General features: G+C 43.6%; 1 protein-coding gene across 1 annotated transcript; it reads left to right on the forward strand.

Annotated features, from left to right (window-relative positions):
• serinc1 (serine incorporator 1) lies at window positions 1–27,387 on the forward strand. Its single transcript, XM_044017775.1, has 10 exons — window positions 1–124; window positions 517–678; window positions 17,321–17,514; window positions 18,240–18,319; window positions 18,529–18,666; window positions 21,245–21,414; window positions 21,489–21,579; window positions 24,697–24,838; window positions 25,817–26,041; window positions 26,565–27,387. The coding sequence occupies exons 1-10, from the start codon at window positions 86–88 to the stop codon at window positions 26,701–26,703; spliced, it is 1,380 nt and encodes a 459-aa protein (XP_043873710.1). The 5' UTR covers window positions 1–85; the 3' UTR covers window positions 26,704–27,387.
• The last annotated feature ends 382 nt before the right edge of the window (window positions 27,388–27,769 follow it).

The following is a 27,769-nucleotide window of genomic DNA, read 5'->3' on the forward strand; positions in this document are numbered from 1 at the left end:
AAGAGGAAGAAAAGCGAAGCGTCCTCCATCTTCTAGGACAACAGTCAGACCGAACGAACGGAGATTAAGACAAACATCAGCGATCATGGGAGCTGTTCTGGGACTGTGCTCCATGGCGAGCTGGGTGAGTTCACCAACACACGCTGCTAACAATGCTAAAGATGCCGTGTGTGTGTGTGTGTGTGTGTGACTGTGTCTGCCCTCAGACCATGACTGCGCACTTACACGGAGGACGGGCCGCGGCTCGCTCTCTCTCTGTGTGTGTGTGTGTGTGTGCGTGCGTGCGTGCGTGCGTGCTCATTGTTATCGACGTGTTCAGACAGACACACAGTGCTGCGTATGTGCGCGTGCATGCGTGTGTGTGTGTGTCTGGAACAGTCTGTGTACATAGAGTGACGCAGTATGCTCACGCTGTGACTAGATCCTGCGTGTGTCAGCTAAATCTGTTTAGGTATTTTGATGTTGCAACACACACACACACTTAGTAAACAACTCTCTCCCCGCGTGTGTTTGCAGATCCCGTGTCTGTGCGGCAGCGCCCCCTGCCTGCTGTGTCGCTGCTGCCCCAGTGGGAATAATTCCACAGTGACTCGTCTCATCTACGCCTTCTTCCTGCTGCTGGGAGTGGGAATAGCTTGCATCATGCTGATGCCTGGTATGGAGGGTCATCTCAAGAAGGTACTACACACATCATCAACAGCAACACACAGCGTGCGTGTGTGTTTCTGCCCTGTTGTCTCTTCATTATTAGCTGCAAAATTCCCCTAGTCAAGAAATATCTTCCTTCTTTTTTTTGTGATGCAAAATGATGCAAGCCTTGGTCCAAGGTGTGAAACTACAATGCTAGTTCCACACTTTTTAGACCCAGGCGTAGGAGGAACGGGACCTTATTCCCAGAATGTAAACAGTGTCTTTACTAACAGTTACGCTAACAGGTTCTTGCTCTGCAGAGTAAACTGAGAATGACAATGACATGTCTGCGAGGGGAAAAGACCTGCCTCTCAGGGAAAATGAGGGGCCGGCTGGTGGCAGTGGGCACTGGCCGGTGTTGGTAGGCAATATAATAAGTGGAGCAGAATGTGAGTTTTTATAAAATGAAAATGGAGGGAAATACCACTACTACTGATTAATCATTTGCTCAGTTAATCACCAACTATTTAAATCTTAATTGTGACTGTTTTCGTTTTTCTTTGCTGCCGTACACCAGAGAAACCAGAAAAACACAATATCTTTGCTTTGTTGACAAACCAAGACATTTGAAGATGTCATTATTTTGAGGATTAGATCAACATGTCTTTTATATTTAATGACAGTTTATGGTCAAAATAGTATTAGGGCCACATTGAGAAAACATTTTTTCACAGACTTTGAGAATAAAGTTGTTTTAGAAGAGGAGAGTTGTTAAAATGAGGATTTCGTGGAATTGTACTTAAGAATAGGTTTCACAAATAAGGAGATACAAGGAGATCTTTTGGCACATCAGCATCACATTGTCATAAGAATCAGGACTTTACTGAAAGGTTAATGGCTGCTTTTGTGGAGGGGGAAATGGCTTTAACTGGTCCACTGCAGGGTTATCCGTGGATGCATAAGCTGTCATTCAGAGGTGTTTTGTGGTTTCTCAAGAAACAATCCGATTGATAATTAAGATTTCGGATCCAGAAGGAGTCGAGGTCTGGCGAGCACAGCGTCTCTAACGCCAGCAGTACATCTGCAGAGACCCTAACGCCTTATGTCATATGGATTCGTAACATGATAAAGTAGAGAAACCACAAAACCCCTCTGAATGGCACCGATACCCCTGCAGCGCACCAGTTCAAGATTCAAGATTCAAGATTTCTTTATTGTCATACCAACACACATTTGGGGCAGTTAGGAGAATGGAACTGGGTAAGAAGGGCAAGAAGAAGAGCGGTGCTGGTAAAGTTGGCTGGCCTGCGATGGGGTAAGGGTGTGCGTTTGGGGTGAGTGGGGAATTAAGAGGCAACAACAGGGCTGGGGCTACAGAGAGTTCAGGAGTCTGACAGCTCCAGGGTAGAAGCTGTTTCTCAGTCTCGTAGTCCTGCTCTTGATGCTCCGTAGTCTCCTGCCTGAGGGGAGGGGGGTGAACAGTGTGTGTGCTGGGTGCAGTTAAAGCTATTTACCCACCACAAAAGCAGCCATGTCCTCTAAGTCAGCCTGGTTCTTTGTGCGGAAAAGATGCACGATTTTACTCTCGTAAATTTACGACTTTAATCTCCTAAATTAAGACTTTCTCAAAGTCTTTGAATTTTTTTTCCCTCAATGTGGCCCTAATACTCCGTCGTACAAAACAATTCAGATAATGATAACAATCATGTTTACACCCCGTGCAATTTCTGTCTCCATAGACTGAATGACCTGGGGAAACATTTGCATTATTTCAAAGTGAGCCCGCTATTACGAGCATTTCAGCACCTCCAGACTCAAACTTTAATGAAAGTGTGATAAAGGGACACTTTGGGAGCTACTTTGAACATTCTTCTGCTGTTCTGTTTATTGCTACAACTAACGATTATTTTCATAGTCAGTTAATCTGTACATTATTTTGTTGATTAATCAATTAGTTGTTTGGTCCATTAAATGTCAGAAAAAATTAAAAAATGTTGATCAGTGTTTCCCAAACTAGTAAATGATGTTCTCAAATGTTTTTTGTCCACAAACCAAAATGACTCAGTTTTAAATATGAAGCAGAGATGAGGTTCCCATATAAACACGTTATACGTTTATTTGAGTATATTGTTATTGTATAGATCATAAACGTGTATAATAGCCAAACTTATTGTTATTTTTTTCATATCCTGTTAGCATTTGGGCTAGCGGTTATCAGCGTAATTGTAAAAAAAAGTAGCGATAATTTCATTTTACTGTACGTGGTCAGTAAAGAGAGAGAGAGAGAGATGGAGTATGTCCACATAGAGAGAAGCAGACGAGACGGGAGCAAACGTCACTCAAGAGAAGAGAAGCTCCTCGTACACTAAAGACAAGTAACACAGGTTTGTACTGATTAACTGAGATTTTCTTACCTGGTCTGTTCAGTAACAACAGAAATACAACATGTGTTTATATACCGTTTAGCATCTCTATCACATCATGACAGTGTAATCTATATCCCTTTGATGTGTTATCTCATTATAACAGTTGTTGCCTGAGTAACTTTAGCTGAATGATTATATGATATACACTCCTGGTCTACCACTTGACTTTTTTGTTCCATAACCCTCAGGATATTTTAAGAAGTTTAAAATTACTGTCTTACTGCAGCAATGGTGTGTAATGGCCTTGCTGAAACAGTGGGTACGGAAAATATTCAGACCCTTTTAAATTTTTCACTATTTCATTGCAGCCATTTTCTAAAATCAAAAAAGTTCATTTTATTTCTCATTAATGTACACTCAGCACCACATCTTGACAGAAAAAAAACAGAAATGTAGACATTTTTGCAAATGTATTAAAAAAGAAAAAGTGTAATATCACATGGTCATAAGTATTCAGAGCCTTTGCTCAGTATTGAGTAGAAGCTCCTTTTGAGCTAGTACAGCCATGAGTCTTCTTGGGAATGATGCAACACGTTTTTCACACCTGGATTTGGGGATCCTGTGCCATTCTTCCTTGCAGATCCTCTCCTGTTCTGTCAGGTTGGATGGTGAATGTTGGTGGACAGCCATTTTCAGGTCTCTCCAGAGATGCTCAATTGGTTTAGGTCAGGGCTCTGGCTGGGCCTGTCAAGAATGGTCACAGAGTTGTTCTGAAGCCACTCCTTCGTTATTTTAGCTGTGTGCTTAGGGTCATTGTCTTGTTGTAAGGTGAACCTTCAGCCCAGTCTGAGGTCCTGAGCACTCTGGAAGAGGTTTCCTTCCAGGATATCTCTGTACTTGGCCTCATTCATCTTTCATTCAATTGCAACCAGTCGTCCTGGCCCTGCAGCTGACCCCCATAGCATGATGCTGCCACCACCATGTTTCACTGTTGGGATTGTATTGGGCAGGTGATGAGCAGTGCTTGGTTTTCTCCACACAATTAACGCCAAAAGTTCAATCTTGGTCTCATCAGACCAGAGAATCTTATTTCTCATAGTCTGGGAGTCCTTCATGTGTTTTTTGGCAAACTCGCTGCGGGCTTTCATATGTCTTGCACTGAGGAGAGGCTTCTGTCGGGCCACTCTGCCATAAAGCCCCGACTGGTGGAGGGCTGCAGTGATAGTTGACTTTGTGGAACTTTCTCCCATCTCCCTACTGCATCTCTGGAGCTCAGTCACAGTGATCTTTGGGTTCTTCTTTACCTCTCTCACCAAGGCTCTTCTCCCACGATTGCTCAGTTTGGCTGGACGGCCAGGTCTAGGTAGAGTCCTGGTCGTCCCAAATGTCTTCCATTTAAGGATTATGGAGGCCACTGTGCTCTTAGGAACCTTGAGTGCTGCAGAAATTCTTTTGTAACCTTGGGCTGATCTGTTCCTTGCCACAATTCTGTCTCTGAGCTCCTTGGGCAGTTCCTTTGACCTCATGATTCTCATTTGTTCTGACATGCACTGTGAGCTGTAAGGTCTTATATAGACAGGTGTGTACCTTTCCTAATCAAGTCCAATCAGTTTAATTAAACACAGCTGGACTCCAATGAAGGAGCAGAACCATCTCAAGGAGGATCAAAAGAAATACAGCATGTGAGCTAAATATGAGTGTCACAGCAAAGGCTCTGAATGACCATAAGATATTTCAGTTTTTCTTTTTTAATAAATTTGCATACATTTCTACATTTCTTTTTTTTCTGTCAAGATGGGCTGCTGAGTGAACATTAATGAGAAATAAAATGAACTTTTTTGATTTTATCAAATGGCTGCAATGAAACAAAGAGTGAAACATTTAAAGGGGTCTGAATACTTTCCGTACCAACTATACACTTGTGGTGAAGATGACTGGCGGAGCACAGATATCTAACTCAGTTGCTGGAGACAAAACCAGGTGTAGTTTTTGATGCCCTGATGATGCATCAATGTGCGGATGGTAACCCACCTTCTGCTGGTGTGTCAGGGGTAAACTGGTGTTCTTGTGGCAACTGTAGGGACATGACTACAGACCAGGAGTGGAAAATCTGAGGCCAGGTTCCAACCATGTAAAACTACAACACTGCCTTGAAGGTTGTTACAAACCTAGCTTGTTGGGGAAGGGGAAATAACATAAATAACCAGATGGAATTGGTTTGGCAAAAATTAGTTTGTTTTATTAATACGGTAGGTAAATTTAACATAAATCAGTCACAATAAACCAAGGGAGGAGGCCACTATTCCCAAAATCAAAATACAGAAACAAACCAAAACACCAAACTGGGAATAGCACCTCTAAGTAAATGTAGGACAGAGTTTGGCAACTAAACAAAATACAGACTCACGGCCGTCAACGTAGAGCACACACTTAAAATCAAAAGGAATAGTTTAAAGGAGACATATTATACCCTATTTCCCCAAGTTAAAATAGTTCCCTGGTGTCCTAATGAACATGTCAGTGACATGCTTTGGTCAAAATACCATAAGGATGAAGCATCATAGCAGTTCAATTACCCTGCTAAACCCGCCCCTTTTAGAACGCTTGGTTTTGTGCATGGTCCCTTTATATGCAAATGAGACACAGGCAAACACACACCCACTTCTTTCAGGGGGTTTCTGATTTGTCCTTTTTACTGCACTCACTTGCTCAGCTCCTGTTCCCTCCACTCCATTCCTCTCCCCCTCCCTCCACTAGTTCTCTGACAATATCAACATGGCAGCGTGCACGGAAAACAGCGAGAGTGCCGTCACAGGAAGAGACGTCCTACATAAGGATGGAGCCAAACACTGTCCAACTGTAAATCAGTTAAAATCACTTAGGGACAGCACCACTGATCACCAGCGGCGAGCTGCATAAACTGCCGCTGTATGTGACTGTATCAGACTGAGTCTGTGCTCCGGTAATGAAGGATGTACTGAACAAATATTTTTAATTAGGACTTGTCAGAATGGTCAGTTATGAGCTCTATGTGACCTTTTCTTTAAAATGTGTATGTTTGTACGTCGGTGAAATACGTTCGCTGACTAAATACAGCGACCGCTGGCCGCACTCTGATGTGAAGTGGTGCGAACACACAAACACAAGTTTGCTGACTTTATCCGGCACATTAGCTTCATATATAAAATCCTCTGAGGCTGGAAGTTTGTGTAAAACACTGTGCTCCACTGTGCTGCCACCAACAGCACACTTGTCCCTCCGCGTTGACATAATACCCCTCTTCCTGCCTCGCCTGTACTCTCGCATTTTATAGGGACAAGGTGGAGCTAAGGTGGAGGGCGCAGGGAATTCAACATTGCATCCTCTTTATGGTCCTTGCTTGTAGCTCAGGGACAAAGGTTTAGGTCATCTCTTCTTTTTGGACATACACACTGTATCTGCTGGGGGTTTTCTTCTACAGCATTCTGAAACTGCAAACATTTTAATTCAATACACTTTGACTGTAAAGAGATTACAGTCTGACTGATAACAGACCTTACACTGTGACTGTAAAGAGATTACAGTCTGACTGATAACAGACCTTACACTGTGACTGCAAAGAGATTACAGTCTGACTGATAACAGACCTTACACTGTTACTGTAAAGAGATTACAGTCTGACTGATAACAGACCTTCCACTGTGACTGTAAAGAGATTACAGTCTGTAAAGAGATTACAGTCTTACACTGTGATTGTAAGAGAACCTACACTGTGTAAAGAAATTACAGTCTGACTTATAACAGACCTTACACTGTGACAGTAAAGAGATTATAGTCCGACTGATAACAGACCTTACACTGTGACTGTACACAGTCTGACTGATAACAGACCCTACACTGTGACTGTAAAGAGATTACAGTCTGACTGATAACAGACCTTACACTGTGACTGTAAAAAGATTTCAGTCTGACTGATAACAGACCTTACACTGTTACTGTAAAGAGATTACAATCTGACTGATAACAGACCTTACACTGTGACTGTAAAGAGATTACAGTCTGACTGATAACAGACCTTACACTGTGACTGTAAAGAGATTATCACATGAAGCAGCTTTTTCTGAGGTAGACCCAAGTCCGTCTGTTTTTCTAGCAGTAGCCTGGACATCTTTGGTGACCTGGAAAAAGCAGAGACAGTTTTCCATAGTCTGGATAAGGCGGAGGACACCCTGTCGACAGCCAGCGCTTTGTCAGTGGCCAAATCGAGATTATGTTCAAAACATGGTATCCAGGTGTATCTTTGTGAAAAGGCTTTTATGTTGTTTGATGCATTGTCAGTAGTGACAGCTGACATCTTGTTTTTGTTCATATACCAGTTTTTCATCGTTTCATCTAGGACTTCCAGTAGGTTTTCAGCATTGTGGTCACTGTTCATCTCAGAGCACCCCAAGCACCATGCATCCATCTCCCAGCTCTCTGTTAAGATCTGCACAGTGATGGTCATGTAGGCATCCATGGCCCTGCTGGTCCACAGATCAGTAGTACAGGAGAAATACTTGTTGGGTCCTGCCAGCTGCTCCTTAACTGCCTCTCTGGTTTCTGTGTAAAGCCTGGGTATTTCTTTATACATAAAGAAATTTCTCCCAGGAAGCTCATATTTACAATTTAATGTCTTCACCAATTCCTTAAAGCCCAACTTTCCACTGTGTATATTTGAATTTGGTCCAAACATATGAATTCAGCCACTGCTCTGTTCAATGTTGTGGCTTCCTTTGAAGTTGGCTGATATTTTCTTTGTTGCTCATACTTTTCAGGTATGGTCTTGGCCATGGGTTGCTTCCCTTTTGGGTTGGATGGCTCTCTCTGAAATAAGGGGTGGGAAATACATAACATGAATTAGCCTTATGGTCCTAATGGTTTTAGTTAATAACTGGGTCAACAAGAGTAAATGAACAAAAGCATACAAGTAATAAAAATAAATGAAGTTAGAATTTATATGGTTGAAATTAAATAATCATTTCAGTTTCCTTTGCACATTAATTTATGTTTAACTAATATAAATAATCAGCTTATGATAACAAATCCACTGTCTTTTAAAAAAATCTATTTGACGATAATGCTTCTTTTCCAACATAATAAACCATTGAGAACAAAATACAATAAACAGGAACTGATTCCCTGTGAAAACTATATTTTTATGGCTTTTCTATGTACTTTATACTTTGACATCCTTTGACTCTTCATTCCACAGCCTCTACACGAAGCATATACCCTAATATTAGCCAATGAGAAAATATACAGGGCCTACTAACCTGGTATTCCACATTTATTTATTTATTTATTTATTTCGGTCATGACATTTAGATCACTCATCACATAACAGTGCAGTTCACACAATATACATAACCGAAAGGGAATGCGGGAGAAGCAAAGCTTAACTAGTCCCGCCCCCATTGTCATCATACATTTCGTTTCCTCTCTTTTTTTTCTTTTTTTTTTTACGACATTTTGACAAAGAAAACATGTTTCAGCATCCGATAGCACTCAGAGATATGGTCTAGCTCTAGACAGTCAACTCCATGTGTGTTTATTCATGTGTCCATGATGTTCTGTCGCGCGTGACATTCTTGACTTGTTGCCTGGCATATTTAACTTCCCAAAAGTCACAAATAATCAAATCAATAGAGGGCAATGCATCATATTATTTATTTTGTTTTATTATTATTTTTTTTCACTTTAGTCATCTATTTCATCTGTAGGATTCGCCTCGCTTTTCTTCTCCATTCTTTTCATGTGCTCGAGGATTGCGGAGACGTCGGAGCGCAGCCCAACCATGACTTTCTTTGTTATTGCGCTTTCCACCTCCATTTCGCTCCATTCCCTGGTCCTCTCACTGTTGGTCTTTCTCAGATCATTCTGAGAGAGAGAGCATTCCGATCATCATGAATGTGAATATGTACACATCCTCGACATCCTCTACATCCAGTGCAGCAAGGCACATGACTTTCCACTTATCCCATCCGTCCCGAATGTAGCCTGACATGTACGTCCCAACTGGGCAATTAGGTTCACCAGAACCTGGATTTCTTGTTGAGAACACTTTGTCGAACGCATTCAGTGACCAGCTTAGCAGTTCCATCTTCCATCGTGTAGTTCGGTTTTGTTTACAATGGAGTATAGCCTACAGTGAGACGCCAGGAGTAGAGAGGCGGCCGCTATGTAGCGGAAACTGGCACCGGTAGTGTAGTAATCCACGGTAGTACCGTCGTGTAGAATTTCTAGTATAGTAGGAACCGCCACGATTTGGCATCCAAGCTCGGCTACGAAGAGACCCGCACAGACCAGCGCTACCCAGCATTTTCCTCACGAACACCAGGTCACTGAACAACAAGTTTGACGAGCTATCGGCCACCATCGAGGCGCAGAAAACCGTACAGGACAGCTGCATCATCACCGTGACGGAGACCTGGCTTCACTCTGGGGTAGCTAACGAGGCTATCATGCTAGCAGGACGCACAGCACATCGAGCCAACCGGACACGCGACATGGGGAAAAGCAGAGGAGGAGGACTGATCATCTACTCCAACAACAGGTGTACCAATGCTACAGTGACAGAAACACACTGTTCCCCTTATTTGGAGTACTTAACACTCAGATGTCGTCCCTTCTATCTGGCCCAAGAGCACACGGTTGTTATGGTTACGGCCATATACACACCGCCGGGTGCTAATGCTAACACAGCTAGCAGGGTCTTGCTAGCTGCTCACCCGGATGTATCTTCATTATAACTGGAGACTTTAACCATGTGGATTTAAGAACTGTGCTCCCTAAGTTTTACCAGCATGTTACATGTGCAACGAGAGGTCGTAACGTGCTGGATAACGTTTATAGCAACATCAAGGCCGCATTCAAAGTCTCCCCCCACCCACATCTTCCCCATCTTCCTCCCCCCAGGATGCCATTCTCTACCTCCTAAACCCAAGGCCACTCGCATCTGGACAAGGGAAGTGGCACAGTCAGGATCCTCTTTTTGGACTTTTCGAGTGCCTTCAACACCATCCAGCCCCTTGTACTAAAAGAAAAACTCACCAGAATGCAAGTGGACCCCTGCCTGGTTGCTTGGATTTCCAGCTACCTCACAGATAGACCACAGTATGTCAGGCTGAAGGACATCACGTCTGACACTGTGGTCAGCAACATCGGAGCTCCTCAGGGGACTGTGCTGTCTCCCATCCTCTGCACTCTGTACACTGCGGACTTCTGCTACAACTCTGCAACGTGTCACATCCAGAAGTTTGCAGACGACACGGCCATCATGGGGTGTATCAGAGACAATGAAGAGGAAGAGGAATATAGGAGCCTGGTGAGGAACTTTGTTGTCTGGTGCCACATTAACAACCTGCAGCTCAACACCTCAAAGACCAAGGAACTGGTCATCGACTTCAGGAGGGACAGACCCAGTTTGAGACCAGTTCTAATAGGAGCAGAGGAGGTGGAGGTCGTTCAGACCTACAAATATCTTGGGCTGTGGCTGGACAACAAGCTGGACTGGACAAGCAACTCAAGGCATCTGTACAAGAAGGCCCAGAGCAGGTTGTACTTCCTGAGGAGGCTACGCTCGTTTAACATCTGCAAGAAGCTCCTGTGGATGTTCTACCAGTCTGTGGTTGCCAGTGTTCTCTCCTACGCTGTGGTGTGCTGGGGCGGGAGCACAACTAAGGCAGACTTCCACAGACTACAAAAACTCATCAGGCGGGCCGGCTCTGTGGTAGGAATGAGGCTGGATCCTCTGGTGACAGTGGCAGAGAGAAAAACTGTGGACAAACTACTGAGCATCCTGGACAATGCCAGCCACCCTCTGCACACCGTCATCAGCAGCCAGAGGAGCCACAGAAGCCTCAGCAACAGGCTGCTCCTCCCAAAGTACAGGACCAACAGGCTGGGGGACTCGTTTGTCCCCCAGGCCATCAAACTGTACAACTCCTCACTGGGGGGAGGAGGGCAAACAAAACAAACAGTACGAACTAAACAAACATATGTCCATAATCACAACTCACTGAAATGTGCAATAAACACAGCAATAACAACATAATAACATGTGCAATAAAACCTTATAGACAGTGCAATAAAACCCTGGGCAATACAGGGTAACTGTAGGTGTGTGTGTACCTGTGTGTGTGTGTGTGTGTGTGTGTGTGTGTGTGTGTGTGTATGTGTGTGTGTATGTATGTGCATATATGTATGTATGTATATATATATATATATATATATATATATATATATATATATATATATATACATATACAGTGCTCAGCGTAAATGAGTACACCCCCATTGAAAAGTACAATTTTAAACAATATCTCAATGAAAACAAAAACAATTTTCTGTTAAACTTACAACATGAAAGTAAGGTCAATAACATAACTTAGATTATACATTTTTCAGTTTTACTCAAATAAGGGCGATGCGAAAATGAGTACACCCCTCAACAAAACTACTAAATCTAGTACTTTGTATGGCCTCCATGATTTTTAATGACAGCACCAAGTCTTCTAGGCATGGAATGAACAAGTTGGAAACATTTTGTCACATCAATCTTTTTCCATTCTTCAAGAATTATCTCTTTTAGAGACTGCATGCTGGATGGAGAGTGATCCTCAACTTGTCTCTTCAGAATTCCCCATAAGTGTTCAATTGGGTTCAGATCAGGAGACATACTTGGCCACTGAATCACTTTTACCCTGTTCTTCTTCAGAAATCCAACAGTGGCCTTAGATGTATGTTTAGGATCATTGTCATGTTGGAAAAGTGCACGACGACCAAGGGCATGGAGTGATGGTAGCATCCTTTCTTTCAGTATAGAGCAATACATCTGTGAATTCATGATGCCATCAATGAAACGCAGCTCCCCGACACCAGCAGCACTCATGCAGCCCCACATAAGGACACTGCCACCACCATGTTTCACTGTAGGCACCATGCATTTTTCTTTGAATTCCTCACCTTTGCGACGCCATACAGTTTTGAAGCCATCAGTTCCAAAAACATTTATCTTGGTCTCATCACTCCAAAGTACAGAATCCCAGTAGTCTTCATCTTTGTCAGCATGGGCCCTGGCAAACTCTAGGCGGGCTTTTTTGTGCCTGGGCGTTAGGAGAGGCTTCCGTCGGGGACGGCACCCATGCATGCCATTCCTCTGCAGTGTACGCCGTATAGTGTCACGGGAAATAGTCACACCAGTTTGGCTTTCTACCTCCTTGGATAACTGCAGTGAACTTGCATGCCGATTTTCTTCGACCCTTCTCATCAGGAGACGCTCCTGTCGAGGTGTTAACTTCCGTGGACGACCTGGACGTCTCTGTGAGACAGTGCAAAGGTGAAGGCTACAAGAAGATAAGCAAAGCTTTACTTATCAGTCAGAATACTGTAGCAAAAGTGGTACAAAAATTTAAAAAAGATGGAACTGCAACCATCTCACAGAGACGTCCAGGTCGTCCACGGAAGTTAACACCTCGACAGGAGCGTCTCCTGATGAGAAGGGTCGAAGAAAATCGGCATGCAAGTTCCATGCTACAAACGGATCCGGTCCAGCCTACATCCAGGACATGATCAAAACCTACACCCCAGCCCGCCCACTCCGCTCTGCATCGACAAACCGGCTCGCTGCCCCCTCACTGAGAGGATCGCAGAGGCACTCGCAGAACTCGAGACTGTTCACTGTCCTCGCTCCCAAATGGTGGAACGATCTCCCCATCGACATCCGGACAGCTGAAAGCCTCCACATCTTCCAACACCGACTAAAAACACATTTCTTCCGACTCTCCCTCGACTAAGACGACAAAAAAAAAAACTTGTACATCGCACTTATGACTAGCACTTCATAGTTTGTTCTACTTGAAGCTCTTACTTACTTCTAGCTCTTATCGCTTTGGATAAGCGTCTGCTAAATGACATGTAATGTAATGTAATGAACCTCCCAAAGGGATCAATAAAGTCGTCTGTCTGTCTGTCTAAAACGTGCACGTATAATGTCACAGAGGAGAAGCTCATCAGACATTATACAAATAGAAAAACAGTGGATGAACTGTGAGGTGAAACAGCTGCTGAGGGACAGGGACTCTGCGTTCAGGTCTGGTAACAAGGAGCTGTACAGTTCATATAGAGCCAACCTGAGAAGGGGCATTAAGCGGGCGAAAGCAGCTTACGCCAGGAAAATTGAGGGGCACTTCGCAGAGGGGAACCCCAGACGTGTTTGGCAGGGCATCCGGGACCTCGTAAACATGAACAGCTCCAGTGCTCCCACCACTAGCACCAGCACTGATCTTGCAGAGGAGCTGAATCAGTTTTTCGCGAGGTTCGAGGTCAGTGAGGAGGAGAATGCCCCCACACTGCTGCCCGCTAACAGCCTGGCCCTCACAGTGACAACGGAGGAGGGAGGAGGAAGGAAGGTGCTCCGGAGTGTGAACATATCTAAGGCTGCTGGTCCTGATGGCGTCCAGGGGAGGGTACTGAGGGGCTGTGCAGACCAGGTAGCAAGGGTTTTCACCACCATTTTTAACCTCTCGCTGGCTGCTTGCACAGTCCCCAGCTGCCTGAAAACCGCCACCATTGTACTCATCCCCAAGGGGACGTCGGTCAGTGGCCTGAATGACTACAGACCTGTGGCTCTCACAACTGTGATGCTTCAACTGCTTCGGATGCTTCAACTGTGATGAAGTGCTTTGAGAGACTGGTTCTGAGGTACATAAAATCCCTGTTGACTCCGGACCTCGATCACAGCACCAATTCGCGTACAGAGCCAACAGGTCCACAGGGGACGCCATCAACACAGCCCTCCACACAGTGTGTAAACACCTTGAACACTCTGGCAGTTACGCGAGGATGCTGTTTGTGGACTTCAGTTCTGCTTTCAACACACTTGTTCCGAGCAGACTGCTGTCCAAGTTGCACGGTCTGGGAATCGGTGAGCACACCTGCAGATGTATCAGAGACTTTCTCACTGACCGCCTGCAGTCAGTCAGGCTAGGGGACCACCAGTCCTCAATCCTGTCTGTGAGTACCTGGGCTCCCCAGGGCTGTGTGCTCAGTCCAATAATGTACACCCTGTACACCCATGACTGCGCACCAATCCACAGCAGCAACGTCCTCATGAAATTTGCGGATGACACCACTGTGGTGGGGCTGATTGAAAACGGCGACGAGACAGCCTACAGGGAGGAGGTCCTGAACCTTGCTGCCTGGTGCTCCCTCAATAACCTGGCACTCAACTCCTTAAAAACAAAGGAATTGGTGCTGGACTTCAGGAGAGGGAAGGAGGTTCTTGCTCCTCTTCTCATTGGGGGAGACCTGGTGGAGAGGGTCAGTGACTTCAGGTTTCTGGGAACGTACATTTCTCAGGACCTCACATGGGGGACTAACACCAATGCCCTTGTGAAAAAGGCACAGCAGCGCCTGTACTTTTTGAGGTCACTGAGAAGGGTCAACGTATCCCAGGACCTGCTGCTGTCCTTCTACAGGTGCTCTGTGGAGAGCATCCTCACCCACAACATCTTGGTGTGGTTCAGGAGCAGCTCTCAGGCTGACAAGAAGGCTCTGGAAAGAGTCAGAAAGTCAGCACAGGGCACCATAGGAGTGCAGCTGTCCTCTCTGTCAGACATCTACAACACCAGGTGTCTGCGCAGAGGCACCGGCATCACCTGTGACAGCTCACACCCTGGGCACAGCCTGTTCTCACTGTTGCCCTCAGGAAAGAGGTACAGGTCCATCCAGGCCCACACCTCTAGGTTTGCAAACACCTTTTATCCAAGTGCAATAAGAGTGCTTAACACTAAGTAACTCTCCCAATCTGTTCTTCTTCTACTCTTATCTCTTCACTTGCACTACAAGAGCTGTCCTTTAATCTCGTTGTACACTGTATAATGACAATAAAGGTGATTCTGATTCTGATTATTAAACGTATTTTATTATGTTCATTTACCAACACTGTAGGTGGCGGTAATGAGGCTTAAGCACTCGGCACCACCCACCATTCAGATAGTACAGTAGAACAAGGAAGTAGCTGCTGTTCACACGAAAAAATTACCTGACCAGAAAACACGCAACGTCAGCGTCAGTTTGTAAACGTGTGCCCCTCATCAGTGACTCAGTAAAAGCGATGTTACTGCGATTACTCCTGTTATCTCCCGGCGTCAGCCGCGAACACGTTTTTCAGTGCCGCATTTCCTTTTCTTTGGTGACGTACGGTCGGGTACTGGTGTTCCTTTTTCAGCAGCAAAATAAGTATGGTCCTCCATTCTCAACATGTAAAATTATCCGTGCTCAGACTTGTCTCTGCGGTCTCTACAGCCAAGTAGGTCTAACTGCAGACCTGCAGAACCACTACATGACACCCCCCCCAACTACACGACATGCCTACTCAACACTGATTGGGTCGCAGAAGAGATCTCGTCTGAAAACGTGATGACGTTTACTTTTATTGAAACTTTATTGACACACACGTATCTCATGGAAACTCATTGACAAGAGACTTTTACCCCGGTGTGCGACAGTAATAGACAAGAATATTATACTCATGTTGACTTTTATGAACACAGAAATGTGGGAACACAGAACAGACTGGAGCAGCTGCTGATTCAAAACAGCAGATACACACACACACACACACATATCTATATCACAAGAACCAAAACAACTCACGCATGAGTAAGAGGAATTCTCAATGGCATGTGCGGATATGACCACAAATCTACCCGTTTTGGTGATAATTGATAACATCGCAAAAGTTGATTTACCTGAGAGAACACTATGGCAAGAAAGATCTTTAGTTTTCACACGGATCTCGCGCTATTCTTAGCAGTGAGAAGGTCCGTAACTTTGCCAGCAACCTGAGACACAAACATTTGATGGACATCATCACCCGCCCCACCACACGCTGAAACACCACAAAATCACTCTGCCAATTCAACACCAAACATCCACAGAACACAGCAGGGCACGATAACAACACTCAGAACATGCACACCACACATCAAACTGAAACACATCACAACAACAGTTTTATTAACACACAAGAACTCACTCCCATGAGTCTCTGCGCCATCAGCGCTCACCGTCCGCAAACGTTACTGCGAGGCCTATCTGACAGCATCATGTGGAGGGATGAGAAGCCCACTCTTGGATGAAACGCAGGAATAGGCCTGACTACTCCATGTCTCTCTCCGTCGCCCACCACGCCCATAGAGCTGCAGTCTCTCCAGCCGCATGTGCTAGGGAGAAGATGTCAGTCAAGTCAACACTCACTGCAACCAGGATATAACCGCGGTGTTCAACAGAGTTAATGGTCCGTTAGTGGGAAGTTCGACTGACTGTGGGATTGCGGTAATGTCACGAAGACAGGAGCCAAGTGTCATAACATGCGTCAAGAGTGAGTCATAGACGGATGTAATGGAGAGAATCCGGTCATTTTTCAAAATAAAATGTTGTTTAGTTGCAAATATTCATGCAAGTTGTGTATTATTAGCTTATTAATGGAGATTGAGAAGACTGTACTGTTGTACTTTTTTTCTTTTTTTGAGTACTTGATGCGGCCCAGCCTCACCGAGACTCTATCTCATGCAGGCAAAATGAGTTTGAATCCCCTGCTCTAAGGCTTTCCAGTTTGAGCCCTGCTTCCTTGGACACCAAGCTGTGTTATCTTGCAGATAATAAAGTAATGAAGTATACAGCTATTACATAACACAGGTGTTCATTATATGGATAGTAAATTCGATTTTTGCTCATATATCCCAGGAATACTACAAAATGTACCTAAAATGTAGAAGCTAAAAAATCTGAAAGCTTGTTTTACTGTACGGTTTGGAACGGTAAAGCCCTGAGTCAGGCTTGTGTTTTGACTGAGAACGGTTAGTGCCGTTACTTGGTAGGCAGAGTGTGGGCTGTGCCTGATGGCCATGTAGCGTGAGGACATCGAATGCAACACAACCGATGATAACACAATAGACAACAACCGAGAATATCAAGCAGCTCTTTTTTTCATGTTCATTTTGTCTCAGCAAGACTTCAAGCTTTGTATAAAATAGTGCTTCCCGTGACTTCCATGGGATATTTACACCCATCACAAGGGGGTGACGTTTTTCACCCAATCATCTAATTGTTTTGGGTGGAGCCACCCTGACCATACTGTACCATTTTACTCTAGTACCGCAAGGGAAGGGTACCAAATAATTGAACGGTTGAGGCTGGTGGTTTTGGTACTATTCCTCATGTAAAGGTAAAAAAATATGTACCGTACTTTACCAAACCTAACCGTTCCACTCATGATGAATGTCCTTAATGTGCTGCTGTAGATTCCAGGTTTCTGTGAAGGAGGCGTGGGATCGTCTATTCCTGGTGTGGAGGGTCATGTGAACTGCGATGTGCTGGTGGGGTACAAGGCTGTTTATCGTGTCTGCTTTGGCATGGCCATGTTCTTCCTGCTCTTCTCCCTGCTCATGATCAAAGTCAGGAGCAGCCAGGACCCCAGAGCCACATTGCACAATGGGTGAGCATCTGTACACCCACTCATCAATCCGTCGTCTTGGTTTACTAAATCGGTGTGAAACTACCCTTTGAACCGTACTCCTTCAGACAATTTAGCCTTGTACCCCCTATTCCCACACACTTAAAAAAGAAACATGCGTCTGTCACAGACAGCACACATCAAATAAAATCTCTTAAAGTCAGAGGAGTTTATGCATCATTTTGAGAATCACTTTAATAAATCATGACTGAGGAGTCTGTAATCAAGGTTGTTAATGATCAGTTTTTTGCTCATCAGCTGAGGTTGGGTAGACATTTACAGGATACTTAAGCAAATTTCACTAACTCTGAGTAACGCTTACTATGTAACTATTAAATTTACTGTTACTATACTATATTATTATCATATACTATGTTCACTTGGAGTCAAGTTGGCAGGGGTGCTCTGTACATGTTCCACAGTTCCTGCCCCTCGCCTTTGACCTGGAAACAATAGAAAGAGGAGCCGATATGAAGATGAAAACAGCAAGAAAAATTCTAGGATCCATGAGGAGACTGAATTTATACACTGTGATGAATATTTTTAAGTTCATGGATGGACAGAAGACTCAGAATGGCACTACACATGCTACAACTAACAACTGAAAGGGGGCATAGGACAGTAGTCCAATTAAATGGCAATGTTGTACGACTACACTGCATGGAAATGTGTTGACTCATTGTTACACATTTTTATCTTTTGATCAGGTTCTGGTTCTTTAAGTTCGCTGCAGCTGCTGCCATCACCATTGGATCTTTTTTCATCTCAGAAGGTCCCTTCACCACTGGCAAGTATTCCTGTCCTTTGTTTTTGCCTCATAGATAAAATGTAACTGTCAAGTATCTGTGCTCAAAAAATTCAACTAACTTCAATAATATTTTTTTAGTATTATTGTTCTGATTCCAGAATTGATGTTGTATTATTTTCAATTCAGTCCGCTGTTAGTGGTGGTTTATGTGGTAGTGAAGTAAATGAAACTGTGTTACTCTACTCTAGTGTGGTTCTACATGGGCATGGCTGGAGCCTTCTGCTTCATCCTCATCCAACTGGTTCTTCTCATCGACTTTGCACATTCCTGGAATGAGTCTTGGGTGGAAAAGATGGAGGAGGGCAACTCTCGCTGCTGGTATGCAGGTATGGTGACACGGTTATTATTCATTGGTGTCATAAGCTACTTCTACAAAAAGGGGAAACCCACACACTGGCTGGTTTGTCTGTTCAAGATTCAAGATTTCTTTATTGTCATACCAACACACATTAGACATGAGGTCAGAACGAAAATCAGTCTCTCCAGAACCCGGTCGGCCCAGCAAATAAGAAGAAGAATAAAGAAGAACCAACAGTTTAACTTAACAAAATATAATTTAAAAAAAGTTTAAACCTCTGGAGGTAAGGTGCTGTGCAAAAGAATTTTGTGCAAGGGTGGTGTACGGTACTGGGGGCATGTGCAAAGTACAGTCCGTGGGGGGTGGGGGCAGCAAGGCTATGGGGGCTAAAGAGAGTTCAGGAATCTGACAGCTCCAGGGTAGAAGCTGTTCCTCAGTCTCGTAGTCCTGCTCTTGATGCTCCGTAGTCTCCTGCCTGAGGGGAGGGGGGTGAACAGGGTGTGTGCTGGGTGAGTGGGATCTCTCATGATGCAGGTGGCCCTTTTCCTGCATCTGGAGGTGAAGATGTCCGTGATGGTGGGGAGGCTGCTGCCCACGGTTCTCTGTGCAGCTTTCACCACTCTCTGCAGAGCCTTCTTCTCTGCGGCAGAGCAGCTGCCGTGCCACACAGTGATGCAGGAGCACAGGACACTCTCCACTAAACAGAGGTGCTGGTGTGCCTTCCGGACCAGGCTGGAAGTGTTGCTGCTCCAGGTGAGGTCGTCCTTGAGATGCACGCCCAGGTACCTGAAGCTGGAGACCACTTCCACCGCTGTTCCTCCGATGTGCAGGGGAGAATGGGGGGGATGTCTGCTCCTCACTGAAGTCCGCAGTCATCTCCTTTGTTTTCTTTGTGTTGATGCAGAGGTTGTTTCCCTGCACCAACCCTCCAGGTGTTCCACTTCCCGCCTGTAGCTGGACTCATCGTTGTTGCTGATGCGTCCAACCACTGCTGTGTCATCAGCAAACTTCACAGTGTGACAGCTCGGATGTTTAGGTGAGCAGTCATGAGTGAGCAGGGTGAACAGAAGAGGGCTCAGCACGCAGCCCTGGGGGGAGCCAGTGCTGAGGGTGATGGAGGTGGAGGAGATGTCGTGGATCCTCACTGACTGTGGCCTCTCTGTCAGGAAGTCCAGGACCCAGTTGCAGAGGGGGGGGCTCAATCCGAGTGAAAAGAGTTTATGGATCAGGGTCTGTAATATGATGGTGTTGAAAGCAGATGTGAAGTCGAGGAAGAGCAGGCGGACATAGGAGTCTTTGCTCTCCAGGTGAGTGAGGGCTGTGTGGACCACAGAAGAGATGGCGTCCTCTGTGGATCTGTTTTTCCTGTATGCATATTGGTGGGGGTCCACAGTGATGTCGATGCTGTCCTTGATGTGGGTGAGAGCTACTGGCCGATAGTCATTCAGGCCTGTCACTGTGGAGCCTTTGGGGATGGGGATGATGGTGGCAGTCTTCAGACAGGTGGGAACAACTGACTGCCTGAGGGAGGTGTTGAAGATGTCTGTGAACACCTCCGACAGCTGGTCAGCACAGCCTTTCAGCGCCCGCCCAGGGATGTTATCGGGACCAGTGGCTTTGCGGGGGTTGATCCTCCTGAGGATATTCCTCACCCAGGGTCACCCTGAGGGGTGCATCACCTGGTGTTGGGGTGAGTCTGGTGCTGGTAGAGCTTCTGGGATTCTCAAAGCAAGCGTAGAAGCTGTTCAGAGCATCTGGCAGAGAGGGGTCCCGGGGGCACTGTGCATCTCCGTGATGCATTTTATGCCCCTCCACATGCTCCGTGGGTCATTGGAGGAGAAGTGATCCTGGACCTTCTGGGCATAGGTGGATTTTGCCCTCTTGACCCCTGCGATCAGCTCCCTCCTGGCTGCCCTGAGAGCCAGTGCATCTCCTGACCCGAAAGCTGCATCCCTAACCTTGACCTAACCGGACCTCTTTGTTGAGCCAGGGTTTCTGGTTTGAGAACGTTGTCACTGTCCTGGTGGTAGTGACGTCCTCCACGCACTTGCTGATGTAGCCCAGGACAGCTGATGTGTACTCCTCCAGATCAATGTTGCTGCTTCCCTGAAGACATGCCAGTCTGTGCACTCAAAGCAGTCCTGCAGTTCGGCGTCGGCATCGCTGGGCCACACCGTGATCGTCCTCTGTGCAGGTCTGCTTTGTCTACACAGTGGCTGGTAAGCAGGGACCTACTGCTGCATTGCTTGACATAGACCAGGCCTACACAGAACAAACATAGAATCATAATTACTTTTACTACTACTATTTATTACTATTAATGATGTGGCAGAGAAAAGTCTCTGCTGGCACGGATGTGACAGGGATGCAGAGGTAGGCTTTCGCCAGACGGATCTGGTTTTTGAACCTGCACTCGTTAAGTGTCCACCAGAGTGCAGGACCTTGACTGGGTAAGATGCCGTCTTCATTTGTGTAGCACACTTTATGATGTTTTTTGAATAAGCAATGTAATAACTTGAAAGACAAAATGCACTTCACAAATATACATGAAAAACAGCTGGAACATATTATACATATTTATTTATGTGTGCTGTGTGTGTTCACAGCTCTGCTGTCAGTCACTGCTGTGAACTACCTGCTGTCCCTGGTGTCTCTGGTCATGTTCTACATCTACTACACTCACTCTGATGGCTGCACCGAGAACAAGGTCTTCATTAGCATCAACATGCTGCTCTGCATTTCAGCCTCCATCATGTCCATCCTGCCTCAGATCCAGGTCTGTATCTCATCACATTGTGTAAAGCTGAGTGAGTGATGTTCCTGCTAATGGCTGTTCTTCTCTGGATGAAGGAGTCTCAGCCGAGGTCTGGTCTGTTGCAGTCCTCGCTCGTCACGCTCTACACCATGTATCTGACCTGGTCGGCCATGACTAATGAGCCTGGTAAGTATATGGTTTTCATGCATTCAGGTAGGTCAGTGAAATGGCACTAAAATGTTAAGGGGCATAGCTAGGGATGCACGAGGTACATTTAAATAAATAAGATAAATTAATGAAATTGGGGAAGTTGTTTTGACACGATGGTTACGCCATCTATCGCGCCTTACTAGCGGGACCCAAGCCTGGCCCGTCACTGCCTGATTAATGATGACTATGTCAAGACCAGTGTGGTTGTTTTTCCTCCGTGTCAGAAGATAATAACAGTATCTCTGCTTGCAAAAGCTGTTCAGTGAGGATGAGGAGGAAAGAAGACTTTTAACACAACAAATCTTATAGCTCACCTGAAAAATCGTCATCATGGCGAAGCGGTACTGAAAGAATACGAAGCAGCCTCGGTAACAGTTAGTGGTGCTAAAGCTAAAACAACGGAGGACCGAAAGGGCCAAAATTATGTGTAATTAATTGATTAATTAATTAATTAATTAATCAATTAATTAAACATTTAATTTAATTAATTAATTAATTAAATTCATCACTTCTTCTCGGATGTGTCCCTCCCTGCCCTCTATAACAACAATAATAATAATAATAAGTCGAAATAATTTTGATTTCTTATTTTGAACTATAATATAGATTTTTTTTTAATTATATATTTCTGTAATCCCACAGTCAGTCGATTTCTGTTGATGATTCACTTTATTTTTGAGGAGGTACTTTGTTTTTATTTATGATAATATGACTATTTATTTCATTCGATTTTTTGTAATTGAGGTTGACATGTCAATGCATATCATTTTATATTTAAAAAATATTTAACTTCACAAATATCTTACTGTTATTGTTATTTACGGCAAATGACCACATATTTTAGTGTGATAACATGAAAAAAATAAACACTTGAAGAGCCAAAACTTGTTTGTTGTTATAGGCCAGAGCTACTAAAACATCAGTTTGTGCACTGCATCATGCACAAACGGCAGATTATATTCAGATTATATTAATTTATCGGTTATCGGTTGACATTTTTCATATCGTGCATCACTAGGCATAGTGACAGTCAAAACACTGAAATACTGTGAGTCTGATCGGACCACACGGTCAAACAGTGTGTTTCACACAGTAAACCAACCAGTATTTATAAAGACATCAGGTTATAAAGAGATTTACCAGATAGTTACCTGGTCTTATATTGTGCCATACACTCAGATCTGACTTGTGTTTCCACCTGGGTGTGTTGGCCTGATACATGAATTATACATAACCATTTACTGTAACGATATGCATATCAAAACCGAAATCACGACACAACTCCCAGAGTTTGTGTTTACACTCCAGATACAGCCTTATGAGTTGTCAGTGCTACTAAACATTTTAAAATTACTTATATTACTTTAGTTAATATTTTAAAAAACTGTACGTGCACGACATGGTTATTTTGCATTTCCATTAGCAATAGTACCTGGTGCTTTTTTCGGTACCTGCTCTGGTGAGGTTCCAAGCGTGCTGAGGCAATACTATGTATGATACAGACTGCCGGCCACTGTTTGGAGTGTCGTCACTGGAAGAGTCATGAGTACGACATCTGACACAAGAATCAAGCCGAACAGCGAACTATATATCAGTTATAGTTTTGTTTGATTTTATAATGATTTTGTGTTTGCAAGATTTAACAAAAAACAACAAACATTTTTATCCAGCATTTACATTTATTTACTCAAATTTGCTTTAATCAGTAGCATATAATAGTATAAATACCAATCACTTTCAACTTAAATCACAATGTCAGTCAGAATCTAATGTTAAATGAAAACATACTTTTTGATTTACTTAAAATCAGCAGCAAGCTTCCTCCCCCTTTCCAGACTCTCACTGTATCTCATTGTATTCTTTATTTATTGATGGCTATCCAGGCATGAAGATGATTTCAACAAAGAGATGACAGTTAAAAGCTGTAAAAAATTCCAGACATTTTGGTGAATTTGTTTAGAGGGGGACTGTAGGTGAGAACACAAATGTCTGCAATGGTTGCTCTGGACATTTTCCACAATGTCCTGGTCTGATTTTCTCTGTATAATTCTCACTAAGTGATAGTAAGTGGCAAGTCTCTTGTCTGGATTTTCCAGGAAATATAACTTTAACTCAGACAATCTCCTCCTGTGTTACTTGATGAGCATCACATTTTGAAAAATGTCTGAACCATTATCTGCTCATTTTACAGAAAATCTGGTCTGAAAAGAGGTTATGTCATGAACCTAGAGTTAAAACCTTAACTCCAGGTTAACTCTTGGTTGACCAACTCTGAGCTGTTGAGTTTTCGGTTTCAGAACAGCTGATCAGCATTAGTTAAGTGTGTGCATTGGGAATGAAAAAAGCCATCATCAATGGAGCTCTGATACTACGATTCACCATGGCAACGGCAACGGGTAAACAAAGAGCACTGCCTCCATTTTAATCCAGTTGAGCAAAAATATTAACGACCAATGACATTTATATGATGAGACTAGTCAATAAATTAACACTATTACATTTTATACAGTGTATTCCACTCATTCATCATTTAACAGACTTTCATTTCATTAATGGATGTTGAAATGCTGCAGTCCTACCATTATGTTACATTTGATTTGATATTTATTCAGCTGTAACTTGACGGGGACAAATGCATGAGAGAGAAACTAAAGATGAGAATATGGATCAAAGTGATAAAACATAGTTTAATTATCTAACTATTATCTAACTAACTTACTTATCACAAAAGCGCTTATATCAAAGAAAGTAACCATGGTGCAAAGAAAGTAACCATGGTGCAAACTACGCAGGAGCCAAGGGGGTCTCTGCCCCCCTGACATGCGCTCTCCTGGAAACATGATTTGTAGGCTGTATTCACACCAACTCCATCTAAATTGAATCGTCTAATGTGGAACGCCCTTCTTCAGTGGTTTTCAGTTAATTGGGCTCACCTGGCAAACTAATTATCACAGATGGCTGAGATTGATTTCAGTGACTTAAAGAGCCCTGAGACACAGTACCATCCATGAGTTTAATGAAAAATCTTTCTGATACCTGTGTACACTGGTGTCACTCATCCACCTGTAACGAGACTCTTTCTTTCTCTCACAGACAGGAAATGTAACCCGAGCCTTCTGGGTATTATTGGGCTGAACAGTACCAGACCTGCAGGTCAGGACCAGGTGGTACAGTGGTGGGATGCCCAGGGCATTGTGGGATTGATCCTTTTCCTAATGTGTGTCCTGTACTCCAGGTGAGGACATGTGTTGACATAAACATAAACACGTAAGCATAGACATAGACATAAATGTGTGCAGGAAATCACTAATCTCTCTGTTCGTTCTGTTCTTCTCTCTGTTCATTCTGTTCTTCTCTCTGTTCATTCTGTTCTTTGTTTATTCTGTTCTTCTCTCTGTTCATTCTGTTCTTCTCTCTGTTCATTCTGTTCTTTGTTTATTCTGTTCTTCTCTGTTCATTCTGTTCTTCTCTGTTCATTCTGTTCTTCTCTCTGTTCATTCTGTTCTTTGTTTATTCTGTTCTTCTCTCTGTTCATTCTGTTCTTTGTTTATTCTGTTCTTTTCTCTCTGTTCATTCTGTTCTTTGTTTATTCTGCTCTGTTCTTCTCTTCTCTCTCTGTTCATTCTGTTCTTCTATCTGTTCATTCTGTTCTTCTCTGTTCATTCTTCTCTCTATTCATTCTGTTCTCTCTGTTCATTCTGTTCTTCTCTCTATTCATTCTGTTCTTCTATCTGTTCATTCTGTTCTTCTCTGTTCTTCTCTGTTCATTCTGTTCTCTCTGTTCATTCTGTTCTTTGTTCATTTTGTTCTGTTTTCACCGCTCTTCTTGGTTCTTTGTTCTTCTCCATTCTTCACCGCTCTTCTTTGTTCTTCTCCCTGTTCATTCCGTTCTTCTTTGTTCTTCCCTGTTCATTCTGTTCTTTGTTCTTCCATGTTCATTCTGTTCTCTCTGTTCATTCTGTTCTTCTCTGTTCATTCTGTTCTTCTTTGTTCATTCTGTTCTCTCTGTTCATAATGTTGTTCTCTCTGTTCTTCTTTGTTCATTCTGTTCTCTCTGTTCATTCCGGTCTTCTTTGTTCTTCTCTCTGTTCATTCTGTTCTCTGTTTTCACCACACTTCTTCGTTCTTCTCTCTGTTCTACTCCATTATTCACCGCTCTTCTCTGTTCTTCTTGTCCTTTCTCTCTGTTCTCTCTGTGAATCTTGTGCTTTAGTATCCGTAACTCCTCCAACACTCAGGTGAACAAACTGACTCTGACCACTGATGAGTCAGCTCTGATTGAGGACGGGCCACAGAGCGACAGCTTTGAGGAGAGCGGAGGCCTCAACAGAGCTGTGGACAATGAGAAGGATGGAGTTACCTACTCCTACTCCTTCTTCCACTTTATGCTCTTCCTGGCTTCACTCTACATCATGATGACGCTCACAAACTGGTACAGGTAGGTTTGCAGGTGCTGCCCTGTGCTTGGCGCTGAAGGGAAAGTAACTATACATAATTGAAGACAAGAGCACAATCAACACAATAACACATACAGTGGGTAGCTGTGGGTAGGGCTGAACAATCAATCATTTACAAAATCTAAATTGTAATTTGAAACAGTGCAAACAACAAATTGCAAAGTAATTAAAATAAAATAAAATAAAATATTTACTATTATAAAATATAACAGCAAATAAAATAAAAAACAGTGTAGTGATTTCCCATGTGGTAAGGCTTCATCTAAATCTGTAACAGCTGATGCTTGACTTGATTTATGATTTATTAATGATTTATTGCAAATCAAATTTCAATTTCAGTATATGTCAGGAAGACCTTTAATAGTCAGGCAATCTCAAATTCTCCTTGCATTATTTTGTCACAGCAGCTCCACAAACCCCACAAAGAATACAACAGTTTACATCCACCGTTCTTTCCCTGTTCATGCTTCTTTCTGTCAGCTGACGTGTCTGTCTGTCCTGCAGCCCCGACTCCAACTATGAGGCTATGACCAGCAAGTGGCCGTCAGTGTGGGTGAAGATTTCGTCCAGCTGGATCTGCATCGCCCTCTATGTGTGGACTCTGGTGGCTCCACTGGTCCTAGTCAACAGAGACTTTGACTGAAACACACACACACTGTCCCACTGCTCATATGCACACTTATGCTCTGTTTTCGCTCATGTCTAGTTTCACTAGAACAGTAGGTAGCTAAGCGTGTGTCAGTGTGCCACAACTCTGTCCCATCCAGGGTACTGTCAGTGTTGTAGTGCACCCTACTGCTGTTGTAAATAATTCCTCCTGTGTTCCTTTGCTTTCTAAATTCCCACAGCTGCATGTGTTTCCTTGAAAACTTGATGTGACTTTAACGTTAGCTTCTACGAGCAGCAGCAGGAGGAAGGTGTTTGTTCAGTGCATGAACAGAGAGCTTGAACTTGTAGTATTACATTTCAAAAGTTGTTACATGTAAAAAAGACAGGAAGAGTGCTGTTGAGAGGAATGTATGTGTTTGCAGCTACCATAGCTCCATCAGCTGCTCTGTGTTGCATTGTGTGTGTTTGTGTGGTATTATAGTTGTCTGCTGTTGTGTTCGCCAGCACATACACAACAAACGTGTCAATTTGCATTGAATTTTGACTGAAAGTGATTTCCCTGTGTTCAGACTTAGCATGTAGCTCTTCATAGAGATTGTGATTAGACAGTATATTTGTTTGATTGTCTCTTCATGTGCTTTTATCCTTCTATGATTTTACTCTTGATATGAAAAAGTATGTTGTAACTGGGTTAATAAAACAGATGAAAACAATCTTAGTCCAAGTAGCTGAGTCATGTTCTGTATCAGTGATGCTGCAGTTTGTGGAACTAGCACCATGAATCTCAGTACAGGTTTATTTTTTATTTCTTTCATTTCAGTGGGGATGGGAATATACCACTCTGTTGTTCCAAGACAGGTTGATTGAATTAAAATAAATTCACAAGCTCAAACATAAAAAAACGATAAAATATAAAATGACGATAACATCTGATAATGAAAATGAGCATAGTTTGTTTTTCAACTAACATAACAATATTTGAAGTATAGAGGCAAACCTATAAATGGGGACTGTGAGAAGGTACCGTGACAGGAGGTCTGCTTTCGACAAGGATGGTTCAGCAGAGGTAATGCAGAGGTGTTTTATTTTGCATATGCCCA

The sequence above is a fragment of the Solea senegalensis genome, unplaced genomic scaffold (genome assembly GCF_019176455.1).
Source record: "Solea senegalensis isolate Sse05_10M unplaced genomic scaffold, IFAPA_SoseM_1 scf7180000015812, whole genome shotgun sequence".
NCBI classification, from domain to species: domain Eukaryota; kingdom Metazoa; phylum Chordata; class Actinopteri; order Pleuronectiformes; family Soleidae; genus Solea; species Solea senegalensis.